This window comes from Phocoena phocoena, chromosome X, assembly GCF_963924675.1.
Source record: "Phocoena phocoena chromosome X, mPhoPho1.1, whole genome shotgun sequence".
NCBI classification, from domain to species: Eukaryota; Metazoa; Chordata; class Mammalia; order Artiodactyla; family Phocoenidae; genus Phocoena; species Phocoena phocoena.
In genome coordinates this window covers 90,146,931-90,167,798 of record NC_089240.1, presented here as the reverse complement: position 1 = coordinate 90,167,798, position 20,868 = coordinate 90,146,931, and the positions used below count along the sequence as shown (strand labels likewise).

Sequence of the window (20,868 nt, the reverse complement as noted above, 5' to 3'; positions counted from 1 at the left end):
AGGAGTGCTATCTCTTTGGCAGCAAAGTATAAGGACATGTGTTACATATCTCTGCCCAGGAAGCCAATTTGAGTCTCAGGATCTGAGGCTCAGATGGGGGACTGGTCACTAGATAATTCTGCTAGCAGTTGGCCATGCTGCTCCAAACTCAGGACCCAAACAACAAAACCAGGTGCATATTATTTATCCTGATTGTTGCTCCAGATGTGTATAACAAAATCATCAATCACTAACATAAAGAACACTTTGACTCATTTATTTTGTAACTGGAAGTCTGTACCTTTTAATCTCCCTCACCTATTTCTCTCCTCCCCCCACTGCCCCCCACCTCTGGCAACCACCTGTTTGTTCTCTGTTTCTATTTGGTCATGTTTGTTCATTTGTTTTGTTCTTTAGAGTCCACATATAAGTGAAATCATACAGTATTTGTCTTTCTCTGTCTGACTTATTTCACTTAGCATAATATCTTCTAGATCCATTCATGTCGCAAATGGTTAAGATTTCATTTTTTTATGGCTGAGTAATATTCCATTGTACACAGCGAGATAAAGAGGCACAAATTTCAGTTACAAAATAAATGAGTCACCGGTATGAAATGCAGTGTGTGGAATACGGTCAATAATTATGTAATATCTTTTTATGGTAACAAATGACAACTAGACAATCATGGTGATCATTTTCAAATGCATAGAAATATTGAATCACTGTGTTACATACCAGGAACTAACATAGCGTGGTAGGTCAATTATATTTCGAAAACAAACAAACTTGGGACTTCCCTGGCCGTCCAATGGTTAAGACGCCGCGCTTCCACTGCAGGGGGCGCAGGTTCGATCCCTGGTCGTGGAACTAAAATCCCACATGCCACGTGGCGCAGGCAAAAACCAACCAAACAAACTTACAGAAAAAGAGATCAGATTTGTGACTACCAGAGGCGGATGGTGGGGGAAGGGGGAATTAGATGAAGGTAGTCAAAAGCTACAAACTTGCAATTATAAGATAAGTAAGTACTAGGGATATAATGTTCAACATGACAAGTATAATTAACACTGCTATATATTATAAATGAAAGTTATTAAGAGAGTAACTCCTAGGAGTTCTCATCACAAGGGAAAAAATATTTTTTTCTATTTCTTTAATGTGTATCTACACGAGACGATGGATGTTCCCTAAACCTACTGTGTTAATCATTTCAGGATGTATGTAAGTCAAATCATTGTGTTGTACACCTTAAACTTATACAGTGCTATAAGTCAATTATATCTCAATAAAACTGGAAGAAAACAGAAAAGCAAACAAAACAAAACAAACAAAATAAAACCATTTGACGACCACATTCCCAGGGTTGGCCAAGGGCCAAGCATGGTTTCCTTGGAGACTTTCAAGGAGTAAGCAGCTAGACCTACTATGTTGTCTCTTTCCTTACAATCTACTCTCTCTCTCAATCATGGTCTTTTTAACAACAAAACAGTCATTTTGGGCTTTTACAATTAGTACAGCATTTATATATAAGGTAAGCAAGAACAACATAACCATATCTAATACTTGCAGAAGGCAATGAAGGATGAAAATAGGCTCAAAGAAATAATTCTTCCAATCTATAAGACCATTTAAAACATCTTTATATTGATGTACCAATTTAATTATCTCTTTACTCCCTTGACCTATGGCCACTTGAACTTTGGGATAAACTTGTACAGAGCTATTTAAAGTAATGAACTATATCTAATTCTTCCTCAGGCCAGTCACTCTCCATTGGTATCACATCCTGGGGAGGTTTTAGTTCAGCTTCCCAATACATTTCATTATCATAAGATGTATTTATATAAGGCAGTTGAACCTTACCAACAATACCAGTATTACACCATATCACAGTATGGTTATGATAGTTTCATCTGGTTACAAAAGAAGTCAGGAAGTATCACAGAAGTGTTGTGATAAATCTTAAATCTTCCTAGAAGAAACTGTTCTTTGCCCACATACCAGATATTATTATGGACAAGTGTTACCACCAGTGGTGATGATTCTGTCATTTCTAGGTTCCATGTTAGCTGAGGACAAAGTCAATCATTTGTCTCAACTCACACTATTATACAGTTTTCCCATTGACTGTTGTGCAGAAAGGCTGTCTCCCTCCCATGGGGAATACATGGGTATCGTTCAGTATTATTCCTATTCCTATAACTCATCTTATTTTGGTCCATCCTTTGGGAGAGGTGAGTCAGCGATCAGCAATGTAAGTTACAATTTCACCCAGAAAGTTTGTGGCTCTGCATGTGTCTCAAAGATGCTCTTCCTGGGGCTTCCCTGGTGGCGCAGTGGTTGACAGTCTGCCTGCCAATGCAGGGGACACGGGTTCGAGCCCTGGTCTGGGAGGATCCCACATGCCGTGGAGCGACTGGGCCCGTGAGCCACAACTACTGAGCCTGCGCGTCTGGAGCCTGTGCCCCACAACAAGAGAGGCCGCGACAGTGAAAGGCCCGCACACCGCGATGAAGAGTAGTCCCCGCTTGCCACAACTAGGGAAAGCCCTCGCACAGAAACGAAGACCCAACACAGCCAAAAATATAAATAAATAAATAAATAAATTTATTTTTTAAAAAAAAGATGCTCTTCCTGAACTTCCATAACTAAAAATGGAAGGTCATTACCCCATGACTACTTGGGTCCCCATTTGGAGTAAAATAGTTAACAGACCCTGTTGTGTCAGAGTATACGCTCTTTCCAAGTGTTGAGTGCTAACATCCTCTAGCATTATGTATTGGGTCTGTGTGACCATATTACTAAGTTTTCATCAGCTTTCCAAGTGGATTCCCATTCTTTTCTCTGCTCTTGGAAGATGATTCCTACCAATCTATTTCAGAGAGTAACTTCTTTTCTTCTGAAAGACAGTTTTCATTAAAAGTAAATTCAGCTTGTTCCATTATATGAAGGCCACCTTCTCTTTCACCTACAGCCCTGTTTTGTTTCACTGGCCAATGTTTAATCCAACACATGCCTTGTTTCCACTTAGTATTGACTGCTTGAGTAAGGTTAAGGTACACGCACTATATCCCAAAAATGCTGGGTGTCTCATGCCAGAGTCAAGTGGATAATGGTGACTCCCAAACTCAGTTTAGTTTGAGCATGCCAGAAGGTTTTCCATAATCTTCATTGTCTTAGGTTAGGGTTGTTCACAGTGAAGACATGAATCCACCATATAATGCCTAATATGTTATTTTCATTTACAACCCATTGATATTTTTCATCTTGTTTAAAAGCTTTCTATCCACAAAAACAGGGATGATGTGTGTTCTGACACATCATACTACGGAATGTCAGGCATACGACCACTATATGCTGTCCATTATAATTGGGCATTATGGTCATCAAAATTTATGGTTATACATTTATCAGTTTGCCTGACATTATCTACTATGTGTCATAATGGTTCAGAGGGAAGACACTCCTGAACATTCTAATGAATTTTAACAAAGGTAAATTTTCATTACTCAGTTTCAGTATTATTTTTACCAGCAAAATGGGTACAATGCAGTTAAATATTTAGTGATAGTTATAACCATCATACGCATCAAGCTTTATGTTTTTTTTTTTGCGGTACGCGGGCCTCTCACTGTTGTGGCCTCTCCCTTTGTGGAGCACAGGCTCCGGAAGCGCAGGCTCAGCGGCCATGGCTCACGGGCCCAGCCGCTCTGCGGCATGTGGGATCTTCCCGGACCAGGGCACGAACCCATGTCCCCTGCCTCAGCAGGCGGACTCTCAACCACTGCGCCACCAGGGAAGCCCAAGCTTTATGTTTTAAAAATAAGAAGTCAGGAAAATTAAATAATATGTAAATGACATTTCAGTACTCTCAAGTATATGCAAGCAAAAGCGATTATCAGTCATATATTTAATCCTTTAGTCACCAAAGGATAAACAGATACAACCCATTAAGGAGTGGAAAATGCCCTCTCAAAAGCCTTCTCTAAAAGGTGAGAAGTTTTTAAATTTAATTTTATTTTTTTATACAGCAGGTTCTTATTAGTCATCAATTTTATACACATCAATGTATACATGTCAATCCCAATCGCCCAATTCATCACACCACCACCACCACCCTGCCGCCACTTTCCCCTCTTGGTGTCCATACGTTTGTTCTCTACATCTGTGTCTCAATTTCTGCCCTGCAAAACGGTTCATCTGTACCCTTTTTCTAGGTTCCACATATACGTGTTAATATACGATACTTGTTTTTCTCTTTCTGACGTACTTCACCCTGTATGACAGTCTCTAGATCCATCCACATCTCTACAAATGACCCAATTTCGTTCCTTTTTATGGCTGAGTAATATTCCATTGTATATATGTACCACATCTTCTTTATCCATTCATCTGTCAATGGGCATTTAGGTTGCTTCCATGAGCTGGCTATTGTAAATAGTGCAGCAATGAACATTGGGGTGCATGTGTCTTTTTGAATTATGGTTTTCTCTGGGTATATGCCCAGCAGTGAGATTGCTGGATCATTTGGTAATTCTATTTTTAGTTCTTTGAGGAACCTCCATACTGTTCTCCATAGTGGCTGTATCAATTTACATTCCCACCAACAGTGCAAGAGGGTTCCCTTTTCTCCACACCCTCTCCAGCATTTGTTGTTTGTAGATTTTCTGATGATGGCCATTCTAACTGGTGTGAGGTGATACCTCATTGTAGTTTTGATTTGCATTTCTCTAATAATTAGTGATGTTGAGCAGCTTTTCATGTGCTTCTTGGCCATCTGTATGTCTTCTTTGGAGAAATGTCTATTCAGGTCTTCTGCCCATTTTTGGATTGGATTGTTTGTTTTTTTAATATTGAGCTGCATGAACTGTTTATATATTTTGGAGATTAATCCTTTGTCCATTGATTCATTTGCAAATATTTTCTCCCATTCTGAGGGTTGTCTTTTCATCTTGTTTATGGTTTCCTTTGCTGTGCAAAAGCTTTGAAGTTTCATTAGGTCCCATTTGTTTATTTTTGTTTTTATTTCCATTACTCTAGGAGGTGGATCAAAAAAGATCTTGCTGTGATTTATGTCAAACAGTGTTCTTCCTATGTTTCCCTCTAAGAGTTTTATAGTGTCTGGTCTTACATTTAGGTCTCTAATGCATTTGAGTCTATTTTTGTGTATGGTGTTAGGGAGTGTTCTAATTTCATTCTTTAACATGTAGCTGTCCAGTTTTCCCAGCACCACTTATTGAAGAGGCTGTCTTTTCTCCATTGTATATCCTTGCCTCCTTCGTCATAGATTAGTTGACTATAGGTGGGTGGGTTTACCTCTGGGCTTTCAATCTTGTTCCATTGATCTATGTGTCTCTTTTTGTGCCACTACCATATTGTCTTGATTACTGTAGCTTGGTAGTATAGCGTGAAGTCAGGGAGTCTGATTCCTCCAGCTCGGTTTTTCTCCCTCAAGACTGCTTTGGCTATTCGGGGTGTTTTGTGTCTCCATACAAATTTTAAGATTTTTTGTTCTAGTTCCATAAAAAATGCCATTGGTAATTTGATAGGGATTGCATTGAATCTGTAGATTGCGCTGGATAGTATAATCATTTTCACAATATTGATTCTTCCAATCCAAGAACATGGTATATCTCTCCATCTGTTGGTATCATCTTTAATTTCTTTCGTAAGTATCTTATAGCTTACTGAATACAGGTCTTTTGTCTCCCTAGGTAGGTTTATTCCTAGGTATTTTATTCTTTTTGTTGCAATGGTAAAAGGGATTGTTTCCTTAACTTCTCTTTCAGATTTTTCATCATTAGTGTATAGGATGCAAGAGATTTCTGTGCACTAATTTTCTATCCTGCAACTTTACCAAATTCACTGATTAGCCCTAGTAGTTTTCTGGTGGCACCTTTAGGATTCTCTATGTATAGTATCATGTCATCTGCACACACTGACAGTTTTGCTTCTTCTTTCCCAATTTGTATTCCTTTTATTTCCTTTTCTTCTCTGATTGCCGTGGCTAGGACTTCCAAAACTATGCTGAATAATAGTGGTGAGAGTGGACATCCTTGTTTTTTTCCTGATCTTAGAGGAAACGCTTTCAGTTTTTCACCATTGAGAATGATGTTTGCTGTGGGTTTGTTGTGTATGGCCTTTATTATGTTGAGGTAGGTTCCCTGTATGCCCACTTTCTGGAGAGTTTTTATCATAAATGGGTGTTGAATTTTGTCAAAAGCTTTTTCTGCATCTATTGAGATGATCATATGGTTTTTCTTCTTCCATTTGTTAATATGGTGTATCACTTTGGTTGACTTGCGTATATTGAAGAGTCCTTGCATCCCTGGGATAAATCCCACTTGATCATGGTGTATGAGCCTTTTAATGTGTTGTTGGACTCTATTTGCTAGTATTTTGTTGAGGATTTTTCTATCTATATTAACCAGTGACGTTGGTCTGTAATTTTCTTTTTTTGTAGTATCTTTGTCTGGTTTCGGTATCAGAGTGATAGTGGCCTCATAGAATGAGTTTGGGAGTGTTCCTTCCTCTGCAGTTTTTCGGAAGAGTTTGAGAAGGATGGGTGTTAGCTCTTCTCTAAAGGTTTGATAGAATTCACCTGTGAAGCCATTTGGTCCTGGACATTTTTTTTTTTTTTTTTTTTTTTTGCGGTACACGGGCCTTTCACTGTTGTGGCCTCTTCCATTGTGGAGCACAGGCTCCACACGCGCAGGCTCAGCAGCCATGGCTCACGGGCCCAGCCGCTCCGTGGTATGTAGGATCTTCCCGGACCGGGGCACAAACCCGTGTCCCCTGCATCAGCAGGCGGACTCTCAACCACTGCGCCACCAGGGAAGCCCGGTCCTGGACTTCTGTTTGTTGGAAGATTTTTAATTTCACAATTTCATCACTTGTGATTGGTTTGTTCATAGTTTGTATTTCTTCCTGGTTCAGTCTTGGAAGGTTATACCTTTCTAAGAATTTGTCCGTTTCTTCCAGGTTGTCCATTTTATTGGCATACAGTTACTGGTAGTAGTCTCTCAGGATGCTTTGTATTTCTGCGGTGTCTGTTGTAACTTCTCCTTTTTCTTTCTAATTTTATTGATTTCTGTCCTCTCTTTTTCTTGATGAGTCTGGCTAATGGTTTATCAATTTTGTTTATCTTTTCAAAGAACCAGCTCATAGTAGTATTGATCTTTGCTATAGTTTTCTTAGTTTCTATTCCATTTATTTCTGCTCTGATCTTTATGATTTCTTTCCTTCTGCTAACTTTGGGTTTTGTTTGTTCTTCTTTCTCTAGTTCCTTTCGGTGTAAGGTTACATTGTTTATTTGAGATTTTCCTTGTTTCTTGAGGTAGGCTTGTGTAGCTATAAACTTCCCTCTTAGAAATGCTTTTGCTGCATCCCATAGGTTTTGGATCATCGTGTTTTCATTGTCATTTGTCTCTAGGTAGTTTTGACTTCCTCTTTGATTTCTTCAATGATCTCTTGGTTATTTAGTAATGTACTGTTTTGCCTCCATGTGTTTGTGTTTTTTACGTTTGTTTTCCTATAATTCATTTCTAATCTCATAGTGTTGTGGTCAGAAAAGATGCTTGATATGATTTCAATTCTCTTAAATTTACAGGGCTTCCCTGGTGGCGCAGTGGTTGAGAGTCCGCCTGTGAATGCAGGGGACGCGGGTTCGTGTCCCGGTCTGGGAAGATCCCACATGCCGCGGAGCGGCTGGGCCCGTGAGCCATGGCCGCTGAGCCTGCGCGTCTGGAGCCTGTGCTCCGTGGCGGGGGAGGCTGCGACAGTGACCTGCCGCGACAGTGAGAGGCCCGCGTACCGCAAAAAAAAAAAAAAAAAAAAAAAAAAAAATTTACAGAGGCTTGATTTGTGACCCAAGATGTGATCTATCCTGGACAATGTTCCATGCACACTTGAGAAGAAAGTGTAATCTGCTGTTTTTGGATGGAATGTCCTATAAATATCAATTAAATCTACCTGGTCTATTGTGTCATTTAAAGCTTCTGTTTCCTTATTAATTTTCTGTTTGGATGATCTGTCCATTGGTCTAAGTGAGGTGTTAAAGTCCCCCACTATTATTGTGTTACTGTCAATTTCCTCTTTTAGAGCTGTTAGCAGTTGCCTTATGTATTGAGGTGCTCCTATGTTGGGTGCATATATATTTAAAATTGATATATCTTCTTCTTGGATTGATCCCTTGATCAATATGCAGTGTGCTTCCTTGTCTCTTGTAACATTCTTTATTTTGAAGTCTATTTTATCTGATATGAGTATTGCTACTCCAGCTTTCTTCTGATTTCCATTTCCATGGAATATCTTTTTCCATCCCCTCACTTTCAGTCTGTATGTGTCCCTAGGTCTGAAGTGGGTCTCTTGTAGACAGCATATATATGGGTCTTGTTTTTGTATCCATTCAGCAAGGCTATGTCTTTTGGTTGGAGCATTTAATCCATTTCTGTTTAAGGTAATTATCGATATGTATGTTCCTATGACAATTTTCTTAATTGTTTTGGTTTTTTTTTTTTTTTTTTTGGTATGCGGGCCTCTCACTGTTGTGGCCTCTCATGCTGCGGAGCACAGGCCTCGGACGTGCAGGCTCAGTGGCCATGGCTCACGGGCCCAGGAACTCTGCGGCATGTGGGATCTTCCCGGACCAGGGCACAAACTCGTGTCCCCCGCATCAGCAGAAAGACTCCCAACCAGTGCGCCACCAGGGAAGCCCCTGGGTTTGTTTTTGTAGGTCCTTTTCTTCTCTTGTGTTTCCCACTTAGAGAAGTTCCTTTAGCATTTGTTGTAGAGCTGATTTGGTGGTGCTGAATTCTCTTAGCTTTTGCTTGTCTGTAAAGCTTTTGATTTCTCCATCGAATGTGAATGAGATCCTTGCCGGGTAGAGTAATCTTCGTTGTAGGTTCTTCCCTTTCATCACTTTAAGTATATCATGCCACTCCGTTCTGGCTTGTACAGTTTCTGCTGAGAAATCAGCTGTTAACCTTATGGGAGTTCCCTTGCATGTTATTTGTCATTTTTCCCTTGCTGCTTTCAATAATTTGTCTTTAATTTTTGCCAATTTGATCACTATGTGTCTTGGCGTGTTTCTCCTTGGGTTTATCCTGTATGGGACTCACTGTGCTTCCTGGACTTGGGTGGCTATTTCCTTTCATATGTTAGGGACGTTTTCAACTATAATCTCTTCAAATATTTTCTCTGGTCCTTTCTCTCTTCTCCTTCTGGCACCCCTATAATGCAAATGTTGTTGTGTTTAATGTTGTCCCAGAGGTCTCATAGGCTGTCTTCATTTCTTTTAATTCTTTTTTTCTTTATTCTGTTCTGTGGCAGTGAATTCCACCCTTCTGCCTTCCAGGTCACTTATCCATTCTTCTGCCTCAGTTATTCTGCTATTGATTCCTTCTAGTGTAGTTTTCATTTGTTATTGTATTGTTCATCTGTTTGTTTGTTCTTTAATTCTTCTAGGTCTTTGTTAAACATTTCTTGCATCTTCTCGATCTTTGCCTCCATTCTTTTTCTGAGGTCCTGGATCATCTTCACTATCGTTATTCTGAATTCTTTTTCTGGAAGGTTGCCTATCTCCACTTCTATTAGTTGTTTTTCTGGGGTTTTATCTTGTTCCTTTATCTGGTAGATAGCCCTCAGCCTTTTCATCTTGTCTATCTTTCTGTGAATGTGGTTTTTGTTCCACAGGCTGCAGGATTGTAGTTCTTCCTTCTGCTGTCTGCCCTCTGGTAGATGAGGATATCTAAGAGGCTTGTGCAAGTTTCCTGATGGGAGGGACTGGTGGTGGGTAGAGCTGACTGTTGCTTTGGTGGGCAGAGCTCTGTAAAACTTTAATCCGCTTGTCTGATGATGGGTGGGGCTGGGTTCCCTCCCTGTTGGTTGTTTGGCCTGAGGCATTGCAACACTTGAGCCTACCTGGGCTGTTTGGTGGGGCTAGTGGTGGACTCTGGGAGGGCTCACGCCAAGGAGTACTTCCCAGAGCTTCTGCCACCAGTGTCCTTGTCCCCACGGTGAGCCACAGCCACTGCCCACCTCTGCAGGAGACCCTCCAACACTAGCAGGTAGGTCTGGTTCAGTCTCCTATGGGGTCACTGCTCCTTCCCCTGGGTCCCAATACACACACTACTTTGTGTGTGCCCTGGAAGAGTGGAGTCTCTGTTTCCCCCAATCCTGTCTATGTCCTGCAGTCAAATCCCACTAGCATTCAAAGTCTGATTCTCTAGGAATTCCTCCTCCCATTGCCAGACCCCCAGGTTGGGAAGCTTGATGTGGGGCTCAGAACCTTCACTCCAGTGGGTGGACTTCTGTGGTACAGGTGTTCTCCAGTCTGTGAGTCACCCACCCAGCAGTTATGGGATTTGATTTTACTGTGACTGCGCCCCTCCTACCGTCTCATTGTGGCTTCTCCTTTGTCTTTGGATGTGGGGTATCATTTTTGGTGATTTCCAGTGCCTTTCTGTCGATGATTGTCCAGCAGCTAGCTGTGATTCTGATGTTCTCACAAGAGGGAGTGAGAGCACGTCCTTCTACTCTGCCATCTTGGTTCAGTACTGGTGAGGTGAGAAGTTTTAATGCTATTCTTAACCATGTGTACAGAAGCTGGTTTTCTTAAGATATATTATAAAGTATGAAATTTACTTGAGTGATGAGACCGGAGTCAAATATCCAATGGAGCTTGTGCAACACCAGACAGTTCTTTATAAACTGTATTACTTGCTTATGGGTTTTAATGCCACATTAATAGATTTAATATAGCACTTGGCGTACAGAAATACATACCCCACCATGAACATGCACAAACCAAACACTCTTGTCACTGTAACTATAAACTTTGAACCAAACACTCTTGTCATTGTAACTATAACATTTGAATAGTTCATCATACTGGATACCAATTTCTTTTCAACTTCAGAGATAAGATCAGCACTATATACAAATGCCAAATATTAACACAGTGTGAGACTATTGAATGGCCTGGCACAGGAATTTTAAACATCCTTTTGACTACAGCTAGTAACAGGCTGAACCTGCCACCAGTGTGATAAGCTGCTTCTCTAAGGAGAAGTACAGAAGTCAATTAACTTTAAACATTGAGATAATCATCACTCATTACCACCTGCTGGTGTCTAAATCTTTACAAAGGTTTTAGAACACGATTTCAATTTTTCATCTGTTCCCAAATTTAATTAACTTTCTTGCCACATAGAAATCCTCACTGCTTCCCTACTCTCAAATAAATTGGGTTCATCTTTGCTTATTCGAGATAGAGTGCATGAAGTGGCCAGAATTTCACTGCCTTTGGAGGAACTTCTCAGTACATATAAAATACAATCTGGCCTCTACTATATGATCAGCTGAAAGCCTTAAATCCCTACTAATCGTTCTGGAGAAGTGGCACACCACTCTGCTGTTGTGTTGAGAATTCTCGAGAAGGAGAGGAGGTTAAGAAATGACGGTGGCATGGACCAGGGTGGAAGCAATGGGAGTGGTGAGAAGTAATCGGATTCTGGATATATAATGAAGGTAGAAAACAACAGGACTTGCTGATGGAGGTTACGCGGGAAGTGAGAGAAAGAGAAGAATAAAGAATTTACTCCAAGGTTTCTGGCCTGGGGTCAAGAGGAGTTCTTCTGAAAATGGAAGCAATTAATAGCATGTTTGGGTGTCTCCAACAACAGAAGACAAGGCAGAGGATATCGGGTATAGACACAGATGCACATAGATGGGTACATGTGGTGGAAGCTTGTGGAAGTACTCTTGTTTACTTCAATTTTCTCAGTGGAATAAGATCCAAAATACAAGTTGAGAGTAAAGTTGGAGGACGTGTTGGAGGTTTAAGGAGAAAGGAATATGTATGATTAGTAACCTAGGAAAGGAGAGGAAATTGTTAAGAAAACATGGCATGATTGTTGGGCAGCAGTAAGCAAACTCACTCTGAGTTTGTGATTATAAATTTAAAAATGAGATTAGCCTGTATAGATGCTAATGTTTGTCTCCTACTTCAGCTAAGCAAAGAACTGGCATAGAGTAGGTGGGAAGTAGGATTTAATCAGGGTTGGGTTTTGACAGCAAGTTAACAAAGAGAGAGAAGGGCCAAGGAAACTGAAGACGTACGCATGGGAGTGGCCGTGGAAGTTAAGCTGGGTATGGAAGAGAAGTGAGGATATAAGAGGAATGAGGGGCACTTTAAATGTGGTAGGATCAATGCCACATAACCAGAGGTTCTTCCCTGTTCAATGATGCTTTGGTATTTTTGTTCTATTATTTCTGTACTTTGTACCTGTTTATACATCAGTTGTTAAAATATGGGAGAGATTATGAATATGTGACTCTGTTTGGAGCCTAGTACTATATGATGCACAATGAGATCTTTAAACTTGCCTACTCATGACATTCAGCCTAGTCTCTCTTCCCAGCCCTGCCCTCAAATGCAAATGCACACATGTACAGGCACACACTTACATGTAAAATAACACTGGTTACCTTTGGGTGGTGACTACAGTTTTGTTGTTGTTGTTATATGGAGTTTTGGGTGAAGGTTTTTTTCTCTTGTACTTTCTAGTTTCTAAATTTTCTATATTGCGTATGAAATGCTTTTGTAATTTAGAAAAAATGTGTAAATGAACATATGTATTTACACCCATATATACTTAAATGCTGGCTGTGCTCCCTAATGAGGTATTAGAAGACTTAACCAGGCAGGATTAAGGCCATAGACAAATTTCAGAAAATAAGAGATTTCAGAGGATAGAAGGTGACATACTTTTAAAAACTACCAGTTTTCACAAAACATATGCATGGATCATTGTCCAGCAAGTGAAGAATATTAAAATGCATGACACTGAATCTACAATTAAAACAGTAAAATATTTTTAAATTGGAAGAAAGGGCCATTACAAACCTGCTTCCTGCTTTGAGCTCTCGCATTCCGTAATCTTCGAGCAGAATAAAAGATAAAATAGCCCACAGTTGCTGCCGTAATAATAAAAAAGGACACAGAAACGAAGAAAATTGAATAGTGATTCACCCAAGGTCCGTGTTTTTTCCCTACTTCAATGACCATTGTTACTTGTATGCCTCTTTGAATAGACTGTAGAATTTTTGTGCCTTTCAGATTGCCAATCATGATTGCAACAATGTCTCCTGCACCTGTAAAAGAAAAGGAATTCAGTTTTAGTTTGGTAAAGCATTCTTAGTATAAAAATCCAATTGCTAAAATGATTTTAAATGACACTCAATGAAACATAAACATGCTGAGACTTGGTTACTGATCTTAAGGAACTCATAGTTTAGTAAGGAAGCTATGATATATACAACAAATACCTCCCCTCCCCTCAGGTTTGCCACCTATAACTCAAAAGTATTGGGTTTGGGACCCAATTTGCCTCTTACATGAAGGCTTTCTTAAAGACAAGTAGTTACCTGGATGGTAGGGGATTCTCCTAGAGAATCTGAGATTTGAGAAAGACAAAACTATTTAACTGTATGTTTCCCAATTTATGAAGTGATAGACTATCTCATGAGCTCACTACTAAAATGTATAAGGATCTACATATCAGGATTAGTAATTTGAGACAAATAATGATTACAAGCCCAAATGGACAACCTATATATATGTCCATGTGCCATTTTTCTATATCCTCAAGAGCAATATAAAATTTGTCCAAGATGTTCTAAGGTTTTGCATGGACCTAATCAGGTTAGCAATGAATACAACATGTAAAATTGATAGAAATGTGTTTCTATTCAACCCCAACTAAAGTCAAGTCTGAAGTCAGAATAAACTTATTACTTAGTCTAATCATCTATAAGTCTTAGTCTAAAGGCCAAATCTCTATAACATCTCCCACTTTACCGACTTTATAAATCTCATGATAAAAATAAGGAACAGACATTATCTTTCCCAGTGGTGTGTGAATGTTAGATTACTCTCACCATTCCAACGCTTATCACGGTTTATATTCCTTCTAGTTTAAATGACGTGAGACCAATAATCTTTAGGAAGAGAATAGAGTTCTTTGAATGTTAATAGCATTCACAGAACTCATAGAATTCAAATCAAGAGTACAAACCTTAAATGGCGATGTATATAGCAGAATTATTATGCAAGTAATCCCTTAAGTTTATGGCCCCCAGTGGCCATAGTCTACGAAAGATCAAGATCCTCTTCTCATTTGAAGTTACTAATTCAAAAAATATATTCATAGGGTATTATTAAAGATCCTTAAAGTTCCAAAGACATTATTTTTACATATGACAGCCATTTAGTTAAACCCTTTTATATAACTTTTCTGACTCATTTGCCATTACTCAGTTTGGTAACATTGACGACTCACTCTCTTCCCATTTACATGAGGAAAATCTCAGAAGCAATGGGAAGTGAACGAGGCTGAAAGGTCTTCTTTGCATCTCTTTCCTCTATCAGTATATAATGCAAATAGTCCTAAAGACCTGGCTATTTTGCAAGAGAGAGGCTCATTTTTCTCTTTAATCGGGGGCTTTACATTTCTAGCTTTGGCACTAAAAGCACAGAAATTATTTCAATTCTCTTTTGTCACTATTTGGCTTTTCACTACAAGCCATCTATCAGGAGAATTTCTGGCTATAAAGTTTTGATTAACTATATAACCTAGCGTTCACTTCTGATATTGTAACCTGAATAATTTTTGAAAGCATATATCATTCTAAAAATGAGGTTTGGGAATATATGATAATTTTAAAGATTTCTTTTTAAATCACAGATGTGTCCTTCTAAATGTTTTTGACTAACAGAAGTAAGTTTTCATTCTTTTAGAAGATATGAGGTGGGTGGCAGGGCTGGATGCTCAGGAACACACTGGCCATTGTGGTCAAGTGGAGATTAAAAAACAAGGATACTAGAGAATGGACTTGAGGATATGGGGAAGGGGAAGGGGAAGCTGGGACAAAGTGAGAGAGTGGCATGGACATATATACACTACCAAACGTAAGGTAGATAGCTAGTGGGAAGCAGCCGCATAGCACAGGGAGATCAGCTCGGTGCTTTGTGACCACCTGGAGGGGTGGGATAGGGAGGGTGGGAGGGAGGGAGACGCAAGAGGGAAGAGATATGGGAACATATGTATAACTGATTCACTTTGTTATAAAGCAGAAACCAACACACCATTGTAAAGCAATTATACTCCAATAAAGTTATAAAATAAGTAAATAAATAAAATAAAATAAAATAAATTTAGGGTAGGAAGGAGAAAAAATAAAAAACAAGGATAGTCAAGAAATATACATTGTCTACACATAAGGAACAATGCTGTGCCTCAATCGCCCCAATTCATATTCATATATGCTATATGTAGTCCAACTATCTATTGAATTAGCTTTCTAATCATATAAAAGATCTATTTCTAAGCATTATTATATATCTCCTCCTCCTTACACCCTTGCAACTATTTAAAAACTGTTCCCCCTCCACTGTTCCTGATCACACTTAATGGCATCACAACCCTCTGGTCACCGGGTTTAGTAACCTCAGAATCACATTTGAATACTCACTGCTAACCTAGTCAGTCATGTAGATAATACTGCCTTGGCATCTCCCATTATCAGATCCTCTGTTCCATTCCTGCTGCCCTATAATGTAGGCCCTCATAATTTCCTTGCCTGAGCTACTTCAGTAACCTCCTAACTGGTCACTCTAACTCCAATTTTCCCCCTTCCCTTAAAGTTTCATCAGCCTTCCTGGTTGACATTTGTCATCACTTGGTTGGATCATGCCTCTTCCCTACTCAAAAGTCTTTAATGGCTCCTTATTACTCATTAAATTTCTGACTTCTTGGCCTAGCATTTAAAGCCTTACATGATCTGGTCCCAAGCCAACTTTTCCAGTTTGATGTACCTCCACTACACCCCCATCTCATGAACACTTAGATCCAGCCACATGGGATTGGCTAGTGTCATTCACTCTTCATAACTTTCCTTTTGCTCATTCTGTTCTCTCAGTCTAAAATGCTCTACATCTGCTCTGACACTCCCCCTTCCTTCTCTGCCTGTCTATGTGTTACTCAAGTCCCAGCTCAAATGCTGCCTCCTGTGTTATTTTCCCCAGTTTCAAGTGAGAATGTAAATGTTCCCTCTTTGCTCCTCTGTTACCCCCTCTCTAAAGAACATTTTAAGGGCAGAGACTGTCTTAATTAACTACAGTAACGCCTTCCTTTATCTGGTATTGTCAGAGAATCAGGTATTCCATATAAGTTAAATTCCCAAGTAACAAAAAGTTTTACACAAATACTTAATTTCAACAATTTTGAACGGACATTTTAAAAAGGCATCCATACAGCCCTATTTTCCTAACTAGGATATACTGATTATGATTTACTATTGATAGTGGATCATCTTTGTAAGCCATTATTTAATACAGTAGTTAGGTTATTTGTCCCCAAACTGTTATGATTTTTCACCAAAGTCACAGACTTGGAGAGCTGGAATGGACCTTAGATATCATCCAGTCTGACTCTTTTTTTTAATTAATTAATTAATTTATTTATTTTTTGGCTGTGTTGGGTCTTCGTTGCTGTGCGCGGGCTTTCTCTAGTTGCGGCGAGCAGGGGCTACTCTTTGTTGCAGCGCACGGGCTTCTCCTGTTGCGGAGCACGGACTCTAGGTGCGTGGGCTTCAGTAGTTGTGGCACGCAGGCTCTAGAGCTCAGGTTTAGTAGTTGTGGCACAGGGGCTTAGTTGCTCCGCGGCATGTGGGATCTTTCTGGACCAGGGCTCGAACCCGTGTCCCCTGCATTGGCAGGCAGATTCTCAACCACTGCACCACCAGGGAAGCCCCTCTGACTCATTTTTGAGTTCTCACTTTGGGTAATTTTCTTTGGGGGAGAGAGGTTGTCACTTGTTGCTTCTAGCAGCATCTCTCCCCTCTTTCTTTTTTTTTTTTTTTTTTTTTTTTTTTGCGGTACGCGGGCCTCTTTTTTTTGAGGTACGCGGGCCTCTCACTGCTGTGGCCTCTCCCGCTGCGGAGCACAGGCTCCGGACGCGCAGGCCCAGCGGCCATGGCTCACGGGCCCAGCCGCTCCGCGGCACGTGGGATCCTCCCGGACCGGGGCACGAACCCGCGTCCCCTGCATCGGCAGGCGGACCCCCAACCACTGCGCCACCAGGGAAGCCCTCTCCCCTCTTTCTAATTTTATACATCTAATCTACTGTCAGCTATGAAAAGTCAATCAAGCTTGGATCTAAACAAAGAATAAAACAGGCTCCCAGAGACAGCTTGAGGGCTTCAGTGCAAGTACCACCCTCTGATATTTAGTTTGGTTGCTCAGTGACATTTTTGTTTACTTCCTGAACCCTGGCTATGTTCTGGATAACTGAAATTGCCAGATAAGATTCATTTGTAAACTAGACCCTATTCTAAGTGCTTTACCTGTATTAACATATTTAATCCTTACATCAACCCTATAAGGTAGGCATTGCTATTATCCCATTAGAGATAAGAGTGACTAACTTGCCTAGGATAACACAAGCTAATACGTGCAGAACTGGTATCTGAACCCAGGCAGTTTGGCTTCAGTGCCTCTGCTCTTCACCACCATTCTACATCAGTTCTCTATCTTCAATGAAACCTAAAGCTATTGTTTGACTGTAAAAAATAAAAATTAAATAGGTACATTCGGGATGGGAAGTGGTAAATGTTTAACAACTGGCTCTTGGGGGAGGTGGAAGAAACCTTGATTTGTAGTGTGTGCCAATTTCCATGGTATAAATACTACTCCCATGGCCATATGAATGTAGAGTTGGGAAAATATGGGTACAATTGGCTGAGTCAGATGACTCCAGTGCACCACTGGGCATTACCGAGTCAAAACTTAAATACAAGTAGTATACAATCCAAAACTTATAACGAAATTACCTTGCTTATTCTTTTCACTTATTCATACCTACTTTAAAAAGCCAAAGTTCATGTACAGCCCCAAGTAAAATTTGTTTTCCTATTTGCTATTGTTAAAAACACAAAATACGTACCCTAAAACTTCAAAGAAGAACAATCAGACTTCTTTTTGTGGAACGGAATAAAAACCTTTTTCTGACTGGGGCGTGTGAGTGAGTGAGAGAGAGAGAGAGAGAGAGAGAGAGAGAGAGAGAGTGTGTGTGTGGGCATGTGGAGCCTTTTTCTCCCTTAAGCTTTCTTCCTGTCCTTAAAATATTGGAGATTCAAGAGGCTGTTATGCTTCAGCTAATTCCAATCCTCTCAAATTAAAATTAATGACTTTGAAAGTGATCTTTTCAAAGCATCACAAAACATATTCTGTATAAAAAGTTAGCCATTTATTATAAGAAACACAGATGTGGTCGTATTCAGAACTTATTTTGAATGTTTCATTTCTCTGATTTCTGGTGTGTTGAGGAATAGAAACTTGAAGGCAACTTTAAAAATGCACAGAGGGCTTCCCTGGTGGCGCAGTGGTTGGGAGTCCGCCTGCCGATGCAGGGGACGCGGGTTCGTGCCCCGGTCCGGGAGGATCCCGCGTGCCGCGGGGCGGCTGGGCCCGTGAGCCATGGCCGCTGGGCCTGCGCGTCCGGAGCCTGTGCTCCGCAACCGGAGAGGCCGCAGCAGTGAGAGGCCCGCGTACCGCAAAAAAAAAAAAAAAAAAAAAAATGCACAGAAAGCCCAGAAGTTTTTCTCATCTTAAATAAGATTTAGAAAATATGAAGAATGACATTTTTTCAACGGGATGATTAAAATACAATCTTTTGCCTATTTGGAAGGATGAAGTATTGCTATTCCCTTCCTGGAGAAACTCAAAGCACTTCTTCAGTGATTATAAGAATTGATCTTCTTTGAAGACAGGAGTTCAGACACTCAAGAAAACAAGCTCAGTTAACAGAAACCTAACCTGTATCATTGAATCTATGTTCTTTATGCTGCAGAATTTTGCATATCGGTTTATTCTCTCACAGTAGTACAATAATGTATTAAACGGAAATAGTTTTAACAATCTTTAAAATTATCGCTATTTCCTTAAACCATTCTTAGAGTTGATCTTTTTTTTTTAAACAGTTTGGCAGTTTCTTTCTTGTTTTTTTTTATAAATTTATTTATCTATTTATTTATTTTTGGCTGTATTGGGTCTTCGTTGCTGCGTGCAGGCTTTCTCTAGTTGCGGCGAGCAGGGGCTACTCTTCGTTGTGGTGCACGGGCTTCTCATTGTGGTGGCTTCTCTTGTTGCGGAGCACAGGCTCTAGGTGCGCGGGCTTCAGTAGTTGTGCCTCTCGGACTCTAGAGCACAGGCTCAGTAGTTGTGGTTTGTGGGCTCTAGAGCACAGGCTCAGTAGTCATGGTGCGTGGGCTTAGTTGCTCTGTGGCATGTGGGATCTTCCCGGACCAGGGCTAGAACCCGTGTCCCCTGCATTGACAGGCAGATTCTTAACCACTGAGCCACCAGGGAAGCCCCTTACAGTTGATCTTTAAAACCAATGTTGATGTACTAATACATAGACTCTTATCCAAGGTGTCAAGCTTTTCACTTTTCTATCCAAAATATTGCTACAACAACTATCTCATTTGGAAAGTACCAGGCTTAAGAAGCCAAATATGGGTTGTACAGCTCAGCTGATTAAACCATGGTGCTAATAAGATCAAGTCTATTCAATTAATCTTCTTGTGGATCAGTTATACAGAAGACAGTACCTCTAAACTCATTAAGTATTTTATAAGTATCTATACACATGCCAGACACTGTGCTAGGCCTTGGGGCTACAGAAAGGAATAAAATATAGTCCCTGCCTTCTAGGCACTTGCAAATGTCTCCTATATATTAGCCATTCACCACTAGGAATATGAACTAAGCCAGCGAAATGAATTGTACATATCCATTTTCATGGCCAGTAGTAGAAAAAAAGGATTTCCAAATCACATTCCGAACTGATACTGGGTTAGAATAGGTTCCTATATGAAAAAGACAACTTAATTTCCTTCAATGTCCAGTAATTTGTAATATAACAAACTGTACTTGTTTTGATATTTCTGAACTTGGTAGTGCTCTTTATTTAAAAATTGGTAACCAGAAACAGACTAGAGTTTGAGGGAGGGAAGAAGTATCACGTGGCAAAAATAACCCTGAAGTGGGAATCAGACCATTGGGTTGCAGCTTTTGCCTGAAGGAAGCAGGGCTGTACTAAGCTTCTAAAATCAATTCTGGCAAAGGAATATGACTACATCTCTCCTGCTATTCTTGTGGAATTTTCAAACAGCTATCAATTTAATTGTTTTTCCAAAAATCATAGCACCCATTCCCACCAAAAAGAAAAGAAAAATCTTTAACATGCTAAAAATGTCTGGTGAGGAAGACTGATCATTAATTGGACAACAAACCTTTATGGCCTAAACCCTGATCACAGAACAGCTGTCATTTCAGGATTTGAATCTCTCCAAATCTGCACTTGGTTTCAAGGATTTATTCATAAACTTTTAAAATGTCTTTATTGGAGTATAATTGCTTTACAATGCTGTTAGTTTCTGCTGTACAACAAAGTGAATCAGCTATATGTATACATATAGCCCCATATCTCCCTCTTGCATCTCCCTCCCACCCTCCCTATCCCACTCCTCTAGGTGGTCACAAAGCACCGAACTGATCTCCCTGTACTATGCAAATACATAAATTTTAATGCTTTGTATCTGATAAATTTTCAGAGTTGAAAAGCAAAAAAAAAATTAAAAACAAGCTGTCATTTTTACAATTCTAGTGTATTAACACCACTTTATAATTAACAATTTAATGGTCAAGAATAGCTAATCTGGGCCCTTGTTGCTTAAACACATGTTCCTGGGTCCAGCAGAACTTTAATTTATCTTGATAGGATTTATCTTGATAGGATCATTGTAGCAGTCACTCAATTCTAC

General features: G+C 40.0%; 1 protein-coding gene across 2 annotated transcripts in view; it reads right to left on the bottom strand.

Annotated features, from left to right (window-relative positions):
- RNF128 (ring finger protein 128) overlaps positions 1 to 20,868 on the bottom strand; it is a 99,316-nt gene that overhangs the window by 21,192 nt on the left and 57,256 nt on the right. For both annotated transcript variants that reach the window (XM_065900813.1, XM_065900812.1), the window contains exon 2: positions 12,890 to 13,137. In XM_065900813.1, coding sequence (XP_065756885.1) covers positions 12,890 to 13,137 — 248 coding nt within the window. The remainder of the gene's footprint in view (positions 1 to 12,889; positions 13,138 to 20,868) is intronic.